The sequence below is a fragment of the Panulirus ornatus genome, chromosome 45 (genome assembly GCF_036320965.1).
Source record: "Panulirus ornatus isolate Po-2019 chromosome 45, ASM3632096v1, whole genome shotgun sequence".
NCBI lineage: Eukaryota > Metazoa > Arthropoda > Malacostraca > Decapoda > Palinuridae > Panulirus > Panulirus ornatus.
Window position 1 is genome coordinate 9,999,088 of NC_092268.1, and position 15,394 is coordinate 10,014,481.

At 49.3% G+C, this 15,394-nt stretch overlaps 2 protein-coding genes across 22 annotated transcripts in view; both read left to right on the forward strand.

Annotated features, from left to right (window-relative positions):
* Positions 1-15,394, forward strand: part of Spn (protein phosphatase 1 regulatory subunit spinophilin) — a 340,216-nt gene that overhangs the window by 255,778 nt on the left and 69,044 nt on the right. For 2 of the 21 annotated variants that reach the window (XM_071688258.1, XM_071688260.1), the window contains exon 1: positions 5,160-8,091. The exons of the other annotated variants lie outside the window; for them this stretch is intronic. In XM_071688258.1, coding sequence (XP_071544359.1) covers positions 5,176-8,091 — 2,916 coding nt within the window. In that variant the 5' untranslated portion in view covers positions 5,160-5,175. Of the gene's footprint in view, positions 1-5,159; positions 8,092-15,394 lie in introns of those variants that run through there. 21 annotated transcript variants of the gene reach the window in all.
* Positions 1,387-5,045, forward strand: LOC139762938 (uncharacterized). The gene is made up of 2 exons (XM_071688261.1): positions 1,387-1,544; positions 2,476-5,045. The coding sequence occupies exon 2, from the start codon at positions 2,487-2,489 to the stop codon at positions 5,013-5,015; it is 2,529 nt and encodes an 842-aa protein (XP_071544362.1). The 5' UTR covers positions 1,387-1,544; positions 2,476-2,486; the 3' UTR covers positions 5,016-5,045.

Below are 15,394 nucleotides of genomic sequence, written 5' to 3' on the forward strand. Positions count from 1 at the left end.
TCTCTCTCTCTCTCTCTCTACTCTCTCTCTCTCTCTCTCTCTCTCTCTCTACTCTCTCTCTCTCTCTACTCTCTCTCTCTCTCTCTCTCTCTCTCTCTACTCTCTCTCTCTCTACTCTCTCTCTCTCTCTCTCTCTCTCTCTCTCTCTCTCTCTCTCTCTCTCTACTCTCTCTCTCTCTCTCTCTCTCTATTTATCTATCTCTATCTATCTATCTGGCATATTTTCCAGCCTCGTTCAGCCTCTCCACAATATCCAAAGAAATGTATGTCATTTAATGTACTTATTTATTTATTTATGTTGGTAATGACATTTGCAGGTGTGGGGTAGATGGATCAGGTGTGTGTGTGTGTGTGTGTGTGTGTTAAGTGGGACAGACGCGTTCAACACCTGTGTCACAGTTGACTACCTGAGCGGGCCCCCTCACCCCCCCCCACATTATTGGGGGGGGGGAGTGTGGTGGGGTCAGGTTTTGTGGGGGCGGAAAAGGATGGTGGTCGTGTGTGTGGGGGTGGAGTGGGGTGGAGTGGGGTGGAGTGGGGGTGGATACAGGAAATGCCGAGGTATTGGCGTGTGTGTGTGTGTGTCTGTGTGTGTGTGTGTGTGTGTGTGTGTGTGTGTGTGTGTGTGCATATATGTATATATTATTTGTGTGTGTTTAGAGTTCGCTTGTGTTTGATTCTTTGTATATGTGTATGAATAAGTGTATTTGTGTCTATATGTGCCTTGAGGTTTTATATATATATATATATATATATATATATATATATATATATATATATATATATATATATATATATATATATATATATATTCCTATGAGTCCACGGGGAAAATGGTGTCGTAACTACGTCTCTTCTTCGTTGTATATCAAGTGACTGTTATATTTCTCTCTTGTGTCTCCCCTGATGATGATGTGATTATAACACAAAAGTGCACTTGGGAACTTATCCTGTTTCATTTTCCCCTTGGACTCATAGGAATATATATATATATATATATATATATATATATATATATATATATATATATATATATATATATATATATATATGTTAATCATATACACACACACACAGATGCACTGGAGCGAGTTATTGAAGACTGGGGTCGTACCTTCGTTTTGAAAGGTCATCCCGTCGTGCTCGAGAGAGAGAGAGAGAGAGAGAGAGAGAGAGAGAGAGAGAGAGAGAGAGAGAGAGAGAGAGAGAGAGACTTCGTCTCAGAAGGACACGTTCACGTCCTTCATCCCCCCCCCCCCCCCTCACCTCAGGGAGACCTTACAAACTACTGTCCAAATTGAGCCTGATTGGCTTATGCCTCGTTAAGTCGTGTGAGGCAGTTGTGGGGTTTGGATGAGGTGGCGACTGTGGGTTCGGACCCCAGCCCAGCGCAGTCGTCAACGGGTCTTTCGAGACGCTGGGCCAGAACCAGTGTAGTGGAGACCCACTTGCGCGTTTTCTGTGTATATTTTCAAAAAAAGAAAAGGAGAGGGAGGAGTTTTAAGTGTTTGGTTTTTGTTCTCTAACGCAACCTGGAGTTAAAGGTGAGGTTTATGTGTTGTTGAGAGGTTACGTTTTAGTGTCTGGGGGTTTGAGATAGAGGGGTTTCGAAGGCGTGTTCCTGTGGTAGAGAAATGATCATTAACATCCAAGTTAAATAAGTTGATTTGGAGTGTATCCTTGTGAGGGGTTCGTGGTTCAGGGTTAGGTAAGAGGTGACTTAGTTCCGTGTCGTACAGTGTCTCACAAGGTCAGGTCACCCCTCCTGTTGCTTGTTGATCTTATGAGTGATCAACCACACCCCGTTGATCATGTCATCATTATTCTCTGGGTTGTTTATGTATAATTAATCATTACTCATCTTTCGTCTCATAATTACTTGCTTTTGAATTAATCACCAATTACCACATGACCACTAGCTTTTGAACTAACTGTCGTCTCATAATTACTAGCTTTTGAATTAATCACCAATTACCACATGACCACTAGCTTTTGAACTAACTGTCGTCTCATAATTACTAGCTTTTGAATTAATCACCAATTACCACATGACCACTAGCTTTTGAACTAACTGTCGTCTCATAATTACTAGCTTTTGAATTAATCACCAATTACCACATGACCACTAGCTTTTGAACTAACTGTCGTCTCATAATTACTAGCTTTTGAATTAATCACCAATTACCACATGACCACTAGCTTTTGAACTAACTGTCGTCTCATAATTACTAGCTTTTGAATTAATCACCAATTACCACATGACCACTAGCTTTTGAACTAACTGTCGTCTCATGATTTCTAGCGTTTGAACGAACTACCAATCACCATTCACCTCATAATCCCTGTCTATCAAAACAATTCACTAATCACCTATTAATTGAATTACCCATTCGTCATGAAACAGCTGTATTGGGTGATTACACTCATGAACGACCAGTAGTTTACCCACAGTTTTGTGACCTCTGACCTCGGCAGACCCGGTCACCATGACGCGTGAAATCGGGTCTTTCAGCTGGGAGAGAGGTCAAGGTCAAGCAGGAGGAGGGGGAGGAGCTGACCTGTCGTCTTCGTGGCGATGCCCATCTCCGGCCACGCCTGCGTCAGGAGCGTCGCACACGACCACGTCCCTCTCCGTCCCCGGCTTCGTGGGCAAGTCTACGTCTGCGTCGCTCACGCGCGTGATGGTGACGCCCCCGCCCACGCCCTTCGCAGACTCCGAAGGGGGACTTGCCACTTCTTCTTCGTCGTCGTCGGAGCCGGAGACTTCCACCTTCTGGGACAAGGCCAAGAGAGGCTTGAAGAAAATCAACAGCAAATGTAGCATTAACTACCATCAGGCGGGTCGTTGGCCCATCCTAACGACCAGTTTCTTGAGCAGCCCGTCGCCCAGTTTACCCACAAGCCCGCTCAACCATCCATTCAGCCGGTCGAGCGGCGACACCACCAAACAATCCATTTCGCTCCCCGTCAGCAACCAATCAAGTCGAAGGGGCAGCTTGAACACCAGCCAGCCCATTGAAATACCTTCCCGACGAAGAAACAGCTCCCACGCCATTTTGAGCAGAAGCCCCGTCAGTCGGTCCGTCAATTACCCAGTCATTTCCAGCCTCGACTCTCCTCACTCCAGTCCAGCGAACACTCCGGACTCCAGCTCGCCAGTTAACAGGGTCAACGACCCTCATGGTTATCCCACCAGTGCAGAGGGCGATGCTGGCGCAAACAGTCCACTAAACCCGTCAGACGGACGCGTCCGTCACCCAGACAGTCCGCCAGTTCCCCCCGGCAGCGAGGAGCGGCTCGCGGACGCCCTTGGTGATGGCGATGAAGACGATGAGTTCGATGATCACGCCTTCGATTCCCGGTCTCTGGACGCTGGCAGGATGGTAGCTGGTGTTCACCAGGGATGCTCGCTGGAGGCCACAGTGTCTGACGAGCAGGGTAGGTACCACAGCGTCAGTGGGGGGAACTCCCTCACCTCCTCTTCGGTGCCCATAAATGGGACATTGGCCTCTCTCCCGAGGATAAGAGTTGGCCACAGCGCCTCCGTCACCTCCCAGGAGGCTGGACGGGACGCCCATGAGAACACGGAAGCCCCTAGCAGGTCCCAGGGGCGTCCTGCTCCTCCTCCCGACACTATATCCCAAAAGTACAAGAACTTCATCGACAAACCCATCAAGTCCAAGGTCGGGAGCTGTCCGGAAAGCAGATCTGCAGCTGCTAGCGGCCTCTGGAAGTCTATTATAAGTACGACGAGGTGGACCAGTGTCGCTGGCGGCAACACGGACAACCTGACGGAGACTCCAGCTTCCATCAAACCCAGGAGCAGGAGCAACAAGTCCAGCAACGTCGGCGATGGTTTCACGAAGTCCATGACCCTCTCGGAGCAGGACAAGTGGAGGAGTATGTCAGAGAGGATGAGGCGAAGTGAGGTGAGCGACGACATGAGAAGGTCCAAGAGCTTCACTGAGGTAGGCAAGAAGCCCAGGCCCTTTAGTAAAACTTCGTGCGATGCCAGGCCCAAGGGAGTCACCGACGAGGGGCAGAAAGCGAGACTTACCTCCGACAGGAAGAAGGCCTCGAGGTCGTCTGCTGTGGCCGCTGCAGCAGATCTGTCTCGAAGTTTACCAGACGACGTGAAGAGGCTGGAGAACTTCTCGGACGTGAGGAGAATCAAAGGCGCCCTTAATAAGGCCAAGGCGGCTAGGAGCTTTTACGACGGTCTTGGGAAGACGAAGAACTTCGGCGGTGAGGCCAGGGCTTCGGGTGCCCCTGGGAACTTCGACGGGTTGACCGGTGGGAACAAGACGTCGACCAACAACAGAGCGAGTAAACAAGCCACAAGTCGGGTCGGTGCGTACAAACAAGCCACAACTACCGTCAGTGGGAAGAAGTTGACAGTTGTTAAGGAAGAGACAAACAAGCCATCAGCAGGTAGTATAAACATCCTACCTATTAGCGGCACAGACAAGCCAGCTGCAGACAGTGTTTATAAACTGACAACAGACATTACAGACAAACCAGTCGTGAGGAGAGATTCTGTAGACAACAGACAAACGGTAGACAGCGTAGATAAGCCACTGGCTGCCGTTGTAGACAAGCCGCCAACAGACAAAATAGAAGACCTCACAACAGACGTGGACAAGATTGAGGTCTGGGAAGCGGACAGACGTGAAAATTCTTGCAGGAGTGGATGTGAGAGAGACGCTGAGAGCCGAGCAAGGATTTGCCAAAGCTGGGATTCGAACGTGGATGCTGTTGATGATGACGTCGACAGGAAGAACTCCGGTGCCAGCAGCAGGGTTGGTGAAGGGCGTCAGAAGATGGCCGGAGGTCAGGGGATGAGCAGAAGTTGGCACTTGAGCGGCGAAGAAAGTCTCTTGGAGAAGCACTTGGCCCAGCGGGGCGCTACGGCCGAGCACGACGCGAAGGGAGGCGCCCGGAAGAAGAAAACGGGGAGGGGAGAGAGTGAACAGAAACTGGGACTTCGATGGAGAGGACTTCGATGCCCTGGATAGGAAGGAGGGGAGCAACGCAACCTCGGAGGAGAACCTCGTCCTCGAAGGAAGAGGAGTGAACAGGAGTTGGGACCTCGACGAGGAAGCCTTCTTGGACGAATGCTTCGACCAGAACGCCTTCGACAGACAGGTCGAGGACGGTGGTCGAGTCTCGACCAGAATGAGCAGGAGCTGGCATGTCGGGGAAGGCAGCGGCGGCGGAGGAGGAGGAGTTCTACTACACGACCCTGTCACCTTCAGGAACTTGTGTGGCCGGAGGAACGGTGGACACGACTGCAGGAGGTTGAGCAGGAAGGGCGCCCTTCGCCATAGTTGGGATGAGAGCCACGACAGCATTTTGGACTACTTCAGTCCCAGGAGCTACGACGCAGCCGACGTAAAGTGGGAGACCAGTTCAGAGGCCGAGGAGGGGAACCTTAGAGGAGGCAGCTGGGAGCTGAGCGAGGAGAGCGTCCCTGATGACTTCTTCAGCGTCAGGAGCTACGGCGTGGAAAGCGAGACCGGCGACTGGAGTCTGAACGTGTTGGAGGATGACGACGACCTCGGGAGAGGACGCACACGCTCGAGTAGCACCTCCAGTGAAGACGCCGTCGTGAGCGGCAACCGAGCGAGCAAGGGCGTCGTCGCCTCGGACGAGTACGCTGCCGTGAGCACCAGCGTCGGGGAAGACCCCAGCAGGTACCTGAGGGCGGCTAGGCTCAGTCAGTACAAGGGCGGGAGCCTCACCAACATCCACGACCCCTCCGGCCGCGGGCAGCGCCACGCCCTCAGGGACTCGCGCGGGAGCTCTAGGAGCCTAAGTAACCTCCACGACTGCCTTTGGAGCAGCATCACCAACCTGGGGAACCTGGGCAGGGATGGCTTCGGCAGCGTCAGGAACATTAAGGACAAGTTAGCGGACCGGAAGGGTAGCAGGAGACAGAAGGGCAGTTGGAGCAGCTCGAACCTGACCAGGGAAGGCGTGTCCGGTAGCGTGAGCCACTGGGGCAGTAACCCGAGGATCTACGGCGGGAAGGAGGCCCTCCGGCGAAGCATGTTGGACTGTAGTACCTGGGAGAGTCCTAGAGAGGCCTCCGAGATCCTGGAGGAACACGAGACGAAGAAGAGAGAAGGACATGGATGGGAGAAGCTCCGGGGGAAGGTGTTGGAGAAGAGGAGCCAGGCTGGGGTGGACGCGACGGGCGGAGAAGCCTTCCAGGAAGGCGGGGGAGAAGGGGAGAGCGAGTGGGTGCACGAAGGGGAGAAAAGTCTCCCCAAGACGGCAGAGCGGAGGTGGGAGAGACTCGTGCACAAGGTGCTGGACACGAAGGGCAAAGGGCGGACCGACAGGTCCTTCAGGGAAGCGGACGAAGGCAGCGACTGGATGAGCGGGGAAGAGAACGCCCCTAGGAAACCTTCCTCCTCCCGAGGCTGGGATACACTCCTGCAGAAGGTGCTGCAGGAGACTAGGAGGCTGCACACCTCCTCCTCCTCCTCCAGGAGGATGGTGAAGGACGGCCACGCTGACGGAGGGAACCTGAAGGCCGGCGTGACAGACGCCTCGCCCAACAGAAGCCCAAATCGACCGCCGAAGTTTAGCGAGATCTTCGGCGGCGTGGAGGAGCTACGCAAGGTCCGCGAGCAGATGAAGTTGATGGAGTCGCCGCCCGTCGACGCGCGGAGGGAGGAGGAGGAGGAGGAAGAGAAGAAGAAGAAGAAGAAGAAGAGGAAGAAGAGGAGGTCAGAGAGACGGGGAGGTCAAGATGGCGCAGAGGGGAACGAAGGCGCTGTGGGGAGGTGGAAGTACGCAACCAGTGGGGCAGCGTCGCTGTCGTGTGGCGCAAACCTCAACAACTTCAAGTTGGAGGTCGTGGCCGACGTCGAGGAGGAGCGTCGAGACAACCCGGAGGACAAGACGCCCAGCCACGAGGTCTCCCCGGAGAGCGGCCTCGGGAGCAGCTTCGAGGACGAGACTCCCGGCTCGTCCTCGACCTCCCAAGCCTCGTCGAACCCACCCTCGCCAACGGCCCCTAGGAAGGTGTTCGACGCCATCACCCACTACTTCCGCACCGTCGATCTCGTCGACAACGAGGACGGCCTCGACAGCTTCAACAGGGAAGCCGAAGTCATCGACCCTGATGACCTGATGCTCCTCACCGACAACGAGGACGCCTTCACCTGGCATGACCTGGTCCTGCCGTGCGACGAGCGGCGTCAAGAACCAGGTCACGTACAAGATGGGTACCAGGAACTCCAGCTCAATTTCTCGACGGGTGGAGACGTGAACGTGTGGGACAATAAGGTCGACCTCGACCAGCTGCTGGGTGGGGATTACCCGAGCCTTGAGTGGGACATGCCCGAGGCCACGAGGTCGTCCTCGACCCAGCCAGGACCTGCGGCGGAACCAGCAGACGACCTTGCCGGGAGCATCGACACCGTCGTGGGTCAGGAGGACACCAGCGAGATCGAGGGGCTCCAGCAGCCCACCCTTGTGCCCGACCAGGGTCTCGAGACGACCGAGGACAAGGAGAGGGTCGAGGACGAGTTCAACACCTCGCACGAGACCTCGTCCAACAGCTTCGACAACGTGACGAGCGACGACAAGGAGAGGGACGAGTCGTGTACCTCTTTGGGGGACATCACCTCCTCCTTCCAGACCACGTCCTCTGAGGGCGCCGAGGAGGAGGTGGACAACGCCCTTGCCCTTCCTCCTCCTCCTGAAGCGGCTGCGGGTGCGGACGACGCCGCGGCCGAGACCAGAGGCCGCAGCCGCACGAGGGAGAAGCCCGAGAGGCAGCGGTCGGCCACATCGGGTGAGCGGAGCGTCAGCTGCAGCGACAACATTCGGGCGTTTCTACAGTCGCAGCCTTGCGCCCACGCCCACCAGGAGGGCATCGAACACCCAGGATGCTCGGATAAACACGTCCTGGAATCCTCCACGTCGGTGGAGACCCACCATCTCCCCGGGGGCAACGTGGAGGCCCCGACGACGAAGAAGACGAGGAAGAAGACGAGGCGATACCCCGACTCGCCTCGTCCACCACTGCGACAGTATAACTCAGCCTCGCGTTCCAACACCAGCTTCTGGTCGCGACTGGTATGGTCCCATGTGCTTACGTAGCGCTACATGTATGGCCAGAGACCCTCCCTCCCTCAGCGCTACATGTATGGCCAGAGACCCTCCCTCTCTCACGTAGCGCTACATGTATGGCCAGAGACCCTCCCTCAGCGCTACATGTATGGCCAGAGACCCTCCCTCCCTCAGCGTTACATGTATGGCCAGAGACCCTCCCTCCCTCACGTAGCGCTACATGTATGGCCAGAGACCCCACCTTCCTCCCTCACGTAGCGCTACATGTATGGCCAGAGACCCTCCCTCCCTCACGTAGCGCTACATGTATGGCCAGAGACCCTCCCTCCCTCACGTAGCGCTACATGTATGGCCAGAGACCCTCCACTTCCTGCTTAGCTTCGTCAGTAGCAGGTTGGGTCAGTGTGGAGTAAGGTCGCTTGTAGAAGAACGTACTTGAACTCGAACTCCTCCCAGAGGTTCGTAGATGTATATAGGTAGACTGAGGGAGGCTCGTAGATGTATATAGGTAGACAGGAAGGCTCGTAGATGTATATAGGTAGACAGGAAGGCTCGTAGATGTATATAGGTAGACTGAGGGAGGCTCGTACATGTATATAGGTAGACAGGAAGGCTCGTAGATGTATATAGGTAGACTGAGGGAGGCTCGTACATGTATATAGTTAGACAGGAAGGCTCGTAGATGTATATAGGTAGACTGAGGGAGGCTCGTAGGTGTATATAGGTAGACTGGTCGACCTGGTGTTGATGTACATCCTTGAAACTATCGTTTTGGCCCATAACAACCCAACATACACATTTTATGGTGGATTAACTCACTCACTCACTCACTCACTCACTCACTCACTCACTCACACACTCACTCACTCACTCACCCACTCACTCACTCACCCACTCACTCACTCACTCACTCACTCACCCACTCACTCACTCACTCACTCACTCACTCACTCACTCACTCACTCACACACTCACTCACTCACTCACCCACTCACTCACTCACCCACTCACTCACTCACTCACTCACTCACTCACTCACTCACTCACCCACTCACTCACTCACTCACTCACTCACTCACTCACTCACTCACCCACTCACTCACTCACTCACTCACTCACTCACCCACTCACTCACTCACTCACTCACTCACTCAATCACTCACTCACTCACTCACTCACTCAATCCTTATTTTTCGTCTCGCTATTTACCTCACAGTTCCTTTCCCATCCCACTGTCACGTTTCTTTCCTCCCCCCCCTCCCACTTCACCTCCCTTCCTTCCCTTCCACATTTGCTGCTCCACCCCAGATCCCCCTCTCCCCCTTCACCTCCCTTCCTTCCCTTCCCAGATCTGCTGTTCCACATTTGATCCACCTTTCCTTCACCTCCCTTCCTTCCCTTCCCAGGTCTGCTGCTCCACCCCAGATCCCCCTCTCCCCCTTCACCTCCCTTCCTTCCCTTCCCAGATCTGCTGTTCCACATTTGATCCACCTTTCCTTCACCTCCCTTCCTTCCCTTCCCAGATCTGCTGCTCCACCCCAGATCCCCTCTCCCCCTTCACCTCCCTTTCTTCCCTTCCAGATCTGGTGTTCCACCCCAGTTCCCCCCTCCCCCTTCATCTCCCTTCCTTCCCTTCCACATCTGCTGTTCCACATTTGATCCACCTTTCCTCACTACATCCTTCCATGGGTCTATTCTCGTAGATGCAGTAGGCCAAGTGCCACATATTCGTCCACACTCACACGTCCACCTGCTTGTGTATATAGTGTATGACTGTAGGATGTATCGCATCAGTATGTGTATATTGCATTATTCAGTACGTATTGTTGCTATTGTATTATTCATTGTGGTTATATACACGTCGATGTGTATATTGTATTATTCAGTACTTATTGTTGCTATTGTATTATTCATTGTGGTTATATACACTTCGATGTGTATATTGTATTATTCAGTACGTATTGATGCTATTGTATTATTCATTGTGGTTATATACACGTCGATGTGTATATTGTATTATTCAGTACGTATTGTTGCTATTGTATTATTCAGTGCGTATTGTTGCTATTGTATTATTCATTGTGGTTATATACACGTCGATGTGTATATTGTATTATTCAGTACGTATTGTTGCTATTGTATTATTCAGTGCGTATTGTAGCTATTGTATTATACATTGTGGTTATATACACTGATGAATGGGTCAGTCATACATCTCTGGATGTAGAGAAATTGAAGTATATGAAAAAGAGGAAAAAAATATTGTATATACATTTTTTTGGAACTTGTCGAAGTATTCGGAATATTGTAGACGAATATTTAGGATCGAACCCCCCCCCTGAATATCCGGGGGAATATCTGGGGTTTAATAACTGAAGTGGTATTGGGGTACGTGTGTCATACAGCTCGCGCACGTGAACAGCTGGATTGATCAGAGGCACAGAAGTGGAAGCCGACCCCAGGCGAACCTCTGGGGACGAAGACCACATAACCTAACCCCCCCAGAAACCCCCTAGAACCCCCCAGAGCAAGGAACTGGTTTCATGGACGTGGTGGAAGCATTAAAACACAAGTTGCCGACCCCGATCGCTTGTGGATCGGTCAGGGGGGGTCGGATGTGTGTGTGTGTGTATGTCCCGACCTTAACCCGACCATTTCTATATACATTCGTCCGACATTCAACCTCCAACATTATTTTATGAAACCCCCTGAGCAGCGCCATTTGTGTGGTGGTTGAGGTTGTAACTATGGTATTGTTCAACATGTGTGGGGTCGTCTTAGCCCACTTTCCCTTGTTAGCGTCTCTCATTTCCCACTACGTCGAGATGGCCCAGTCTCCTCTAGTTAATCTCTTGCTAGTTTCCTAGTTTTCGTAGTTAATCTCTTGCTAGCTTGCTAGTTTTCGTAGTTAATCTCTTGCTAGCTTGCTAGTTTTCGTAGTTCATCTCTTGCTAGCTTGCTAGTTTTCGTAGTTAATCTTTTCCTAGCTTGCTAGTTTTCGTAGTTAATATCTTGCTAGCTTGCTAGTTTTCGTAGTTAATCTCTTCCTAGTTTTCGTAGTTAATCTCTTGCTAGCTTGCTAGTTTTCGTAGTTCATCTCTTGCTAGCTTGCTAGTTTTCGTAGTTAATCTTTTCCTAGCTTGCTAGTTTTCGTAGTTAATATCTTGCTAGCTTGCTAGTTTTCGTAGTTAATCTCTTCCTAGTTTTCGTAGTTAATCTCTTGCTAGCTTGCTAGTTTTCGTAGTTCATCTCTTGCTAGCTTGCTAGTTTTCGTAGTTAATCTTTTCCTAGCTTGCTAGTTTTCGTAGTTAATATCTTGTTAGCTTGCTAGTTTTCGTAGTTAATCTCTTCCTAGTTTTCGTAGTTAATCTTTTCCTAGCTTGCTAGTTTTCGTAGTTAATATCTTGCTAGCTTGCTAGTTTTCGTAGTTAATCTCTTCCTAGTTTTCGTAGTTAATCTCTTGCTAGCTTGCTAGTTTTCGTAGTTAATCTCTTGCTAGCTTGCTAGTTTCGTAGTTAATCTTTTCCTAGCTTGCTAGTTTTCGTAGTTAATATCTTGCTAGCTTGCTAGTTTTCGTAGTTAATCTCTTCCTAGTTTTCGTAGTTAATCTCTTGCTAGCTTGCTAGTTTTCGTAGTTCATCTCTTGCTAGCTTGCTAGTTTTCGTAGTTAATCTTTTCCTAGCTTGCTAGTTTTCGTAGTTAATATCTTGCTAGCTTGCTAGTTTTCGTAGTTAATCTCTTGCTAGCTTGCTAGTTTTCGTAGTTAATCTCTTGCTAGCTTGCTAGTTTTCGTAGTTAATCTCTTGCTAGCTTGCTAGTTTTCGTAGTTAATCTCTTGCTAGCTTGCTAGTTTTCGTAGTTAATCTCTTGCTAGCTTGCTAGTTTTCGTAGTTAATCTCTTCCTAGTTTTCGTAGTTATCTCTTGCTAGCTTGCTAGTTTTCGTAGTTAATCTCTAGCTTGCTAGTTTCGTAGTTAATATCTTGCTAGCTTGCTAGTTTTCGTAGTTAATCTCTTTCTAGCTTGCTAGTTTTCGTAGTTAATCTCTTGCTAGTTTTCGTAGTAATCTCTTCTAGTTTTCGTAGTTAATCTCTTGCTAGCTTGCTAGTTTTCGTAGTTAATCTCTTGCTAGCTTGCTAGTTTTCGTAGTTAATCTCTTGCTAGCTTGCTAGTTTTCGTAGTTAATCTCTTGCTAGCTTGCTAGTTTTCGTAGTTAATCTCTTCCTAGTTTTCGTAGTTAATCTCTTGCTAGCTTGCTAGTTTTCGTAGTTAATCTCTTGCTAGCTTGCTAGTTTTCGTAGTTAATCTCTTGCTAGCTTGCTAGTTTTCGTAGTTAATCTCTTGCTAGCTTGCTAGTTTTCGTAGTTAATCTCTTGCTAGCTTGCTAGTTTTCGTAGTTCATCTCTTGCTAGCTTGCTAGTTTTCGTAGTTAATCTCTTGCTAGCTTGCTAGTTTTCGTAGTTAATCTCTTGCTAGCTTGCTAGTTTTCGTAGTTAATCTCTTCCTAGTTTTCGTAGTTAATCTCTTGCTAGCTTGCTAGTTTTCGTAGTTAATCTCTTGCTAGCTTGCTAGTTTTCGTAGTTAATCTCTTCTAGCTTGCTAGTTTTCGTAGTTAATCTCTTGCTAGCTTGCTAGTTTTCGTAGTTAATCTCTTGCTAGCTTGCTAGTTTTCGTAGTTAATTCTTCAGTTTTCGTAGTTAATCTCTTGCTAGCTTGCTAGTTTTCGGTAGTTAATCTCTTGCTAGCTTGCTAGTTTTCGTAGTTAACTCTTGCTAGCTTGCTAGTTTTCGTAGTTCATCTCTTGCTTTTTAAAGCTTGCCTAGTTTTCGTAGTTAATCTCTTGCTAGCTTGCTAGTTTTCGTAGTTAATCTCTTGCTAGCTTGCTAGTTTTCGTAGTTAATCTCTTCCTAGTTTTCGTAGTTAATCTCTTGCTAGCTTGCTAGTTTTCGTAGTTAATCTCTTGCTAGCTTGCTAGTTTTCGTAGTTAATCTCTTCCTAGTTTTCGTAGTTAATCTCTTCCTAGCTTGCTAGTTTTCGTAGTTCATCTCTTGCTAGCTTGCTAGTTTTCGTAGTTAATCTCTTCCTAGTTTTCGTAGTTAATCTCTTGCTAGCTTGCTAGTTTTCGTAGTTCATCTCTTGCTAGCTTGCTAGTTTTCGTATTTAACCTCTTCCTAGCTTGCTAGTTTTCGTAGTTCATCTCTTGCTAGCTTGCTAGTTTTTGTAGTTAATCTCTTCCTAGTTTTCGTAGTTAATCTCTTGCTAGCTTGCTAGTTTTCGTAGTTAATCTCTTGCTAGCTTGCTAGTTTTCGTAGTTAATCTCTTGCTAGCTTGCTAGTTTTCGTAGTTAATCTCTTGCTAGCTTGCTAGTTTTTGTAGTTAATCTCTTCCTAGTTTTCGTAGTTAATCTCTTGCTAGCTTGCTAGTTTTCGTAGTTCATCTCTTGCTAGCTTGCTAGTTTTCGTAGTTCATCTCTTGCTAGCTTGCTAGTTTTCGTAGTTACTCTCTTCTCCTGGGTTCTACATGGCCCAGCTACGTCCTGTCGTATTTCTTTGAAGACTTTAAAGTGACAGATGCTGGACCGGGCCGAGGGAGACCTTAGATTATATACAAGTTACCCATAGTAATCCGTTTTCTTTTCGTGTATTTTGGTAGAGAATTATTTTTGTTTAACCTATTTGATTTAGAATATATATATATATATATATATATATATATATATATATATATATATATATATATATATATATATATATATATATATATATTCCTATGAGTCCACGGGGGAAAATGAAACAGGATAAGTTGCCAAGTGCACTTTCGTGTAATAATCACATCATCATCAGGGGAGACACAAGAGAGAAATATAACAGTCACTTGATATATAACGAAGAAGAGACGAAGCTACGACGCCATTTGGTAAACAAGTGATTGTCCAAAACAAACACATACATACGTGTGTGTGTGTATGTGTGTGTGTGTGTGTGTGTGTGTGTGTGTGTGTGTGTGTGTGTGTGTGTGTTTAAACGCCAGTTTATTGGTCGTTAAGCCTGGGAGAACTATATGTGGCGTTGGAATTAGCCTCTCGTTGCTTACGGCGATGATGAACAGCTTGGGCAACAGACCCACTCTGCGAGACGTTTTCTTTTTATGGCTGTGGGGGGGGGGGGGGGGGCAGTCCTGGGGTTTCCCCCAGACTGAGTGTAGCGCCTGCTGGTTTCCCTCGTCCCCCCCGGCCCTAATATGGCTCCCACGGCTTCACCCCTGGAGGGGGGGGGGGGGGAAGTCGATCGATCTGCGGCCAATTGGGTCGTCGGGTCGTTAGGACGAAAGCTGTGTTGGGGGGGGGGAGGGAGGGAGGAGGGGAAGGGGGGGGTGTTGTTTACGTACGTGGGGGGGAGGGAGGGGGGGGGGGGACGTATGGCTAAATTGGTCTTTTAAGTAACTGGCCTCTTTCGAGGTCTCTTGTTTGGGTGGTTCGCTGACATGACGCGCGCGCGCGCGCGTGCGGGGGGGTGGGTGTGGGGGTTGTTTTTAAAGGGGGAGGGGAGGGGAGGGGGGGAGTGGCTTCTCGTTTTCCATCTCTTTTAACTTGTGGTCATTTGGACGTGTTGAGACGCAGGAGTGGTTGTGGTAAGAAGAGGGGGGTTGTAATGAGGTGGGGAGGGGGGTTGTAATGAGGTGGGGAGGGGGGTTGTAATGAGGTGGGGAGGGGGGTTGTAATGAGGTGGGGAGGAGGGGTTGTAATGAGGTGGGGAGGAGGTTGTAATGAGGTGGGGGGGTTCTAATGAGTTGTTTCTGGTGCGTGTCCTGTGCCTTGTGAGGGTGTTTTTAGAGAGAGAGAGAGAGAGAGAGAGAGAGAGAGAGAGAGAGAGAGAGAGAGAGAGTAAATGTCGCCTTCTTAATTACGTTGTCCACAACCCGAGGTATATATATATATATATATATATATATATATATATATATATATATATATATATATATATATATATATTTTTTTTTTTTTTTTTTCCAAAAGAAGGAACAGAGAAGAGGTCCAGGTGAGGATATTCCCTCAAAGGCCCAGTCCTCTGTTCTTGGCGCTACCTCGCTATCGCGGGAAATAGCGAATGGTATGAAAAAATATATAAATGTGAATAAGAGCAAGGTTATTAGATACAGTAGGGTTGAGGGACAAGTCAATTAGGAGGTGAGTTTGAATGGAGAAAAACTGGAGGAAGTGAAGTGTTTTAGATATCTGGGAGTGGATCTGGCAGCGGATGGAAGCGGAAGTGGATCATAGGGTGGGGAAGGGGGCGAAAATCCTGGGAGCCT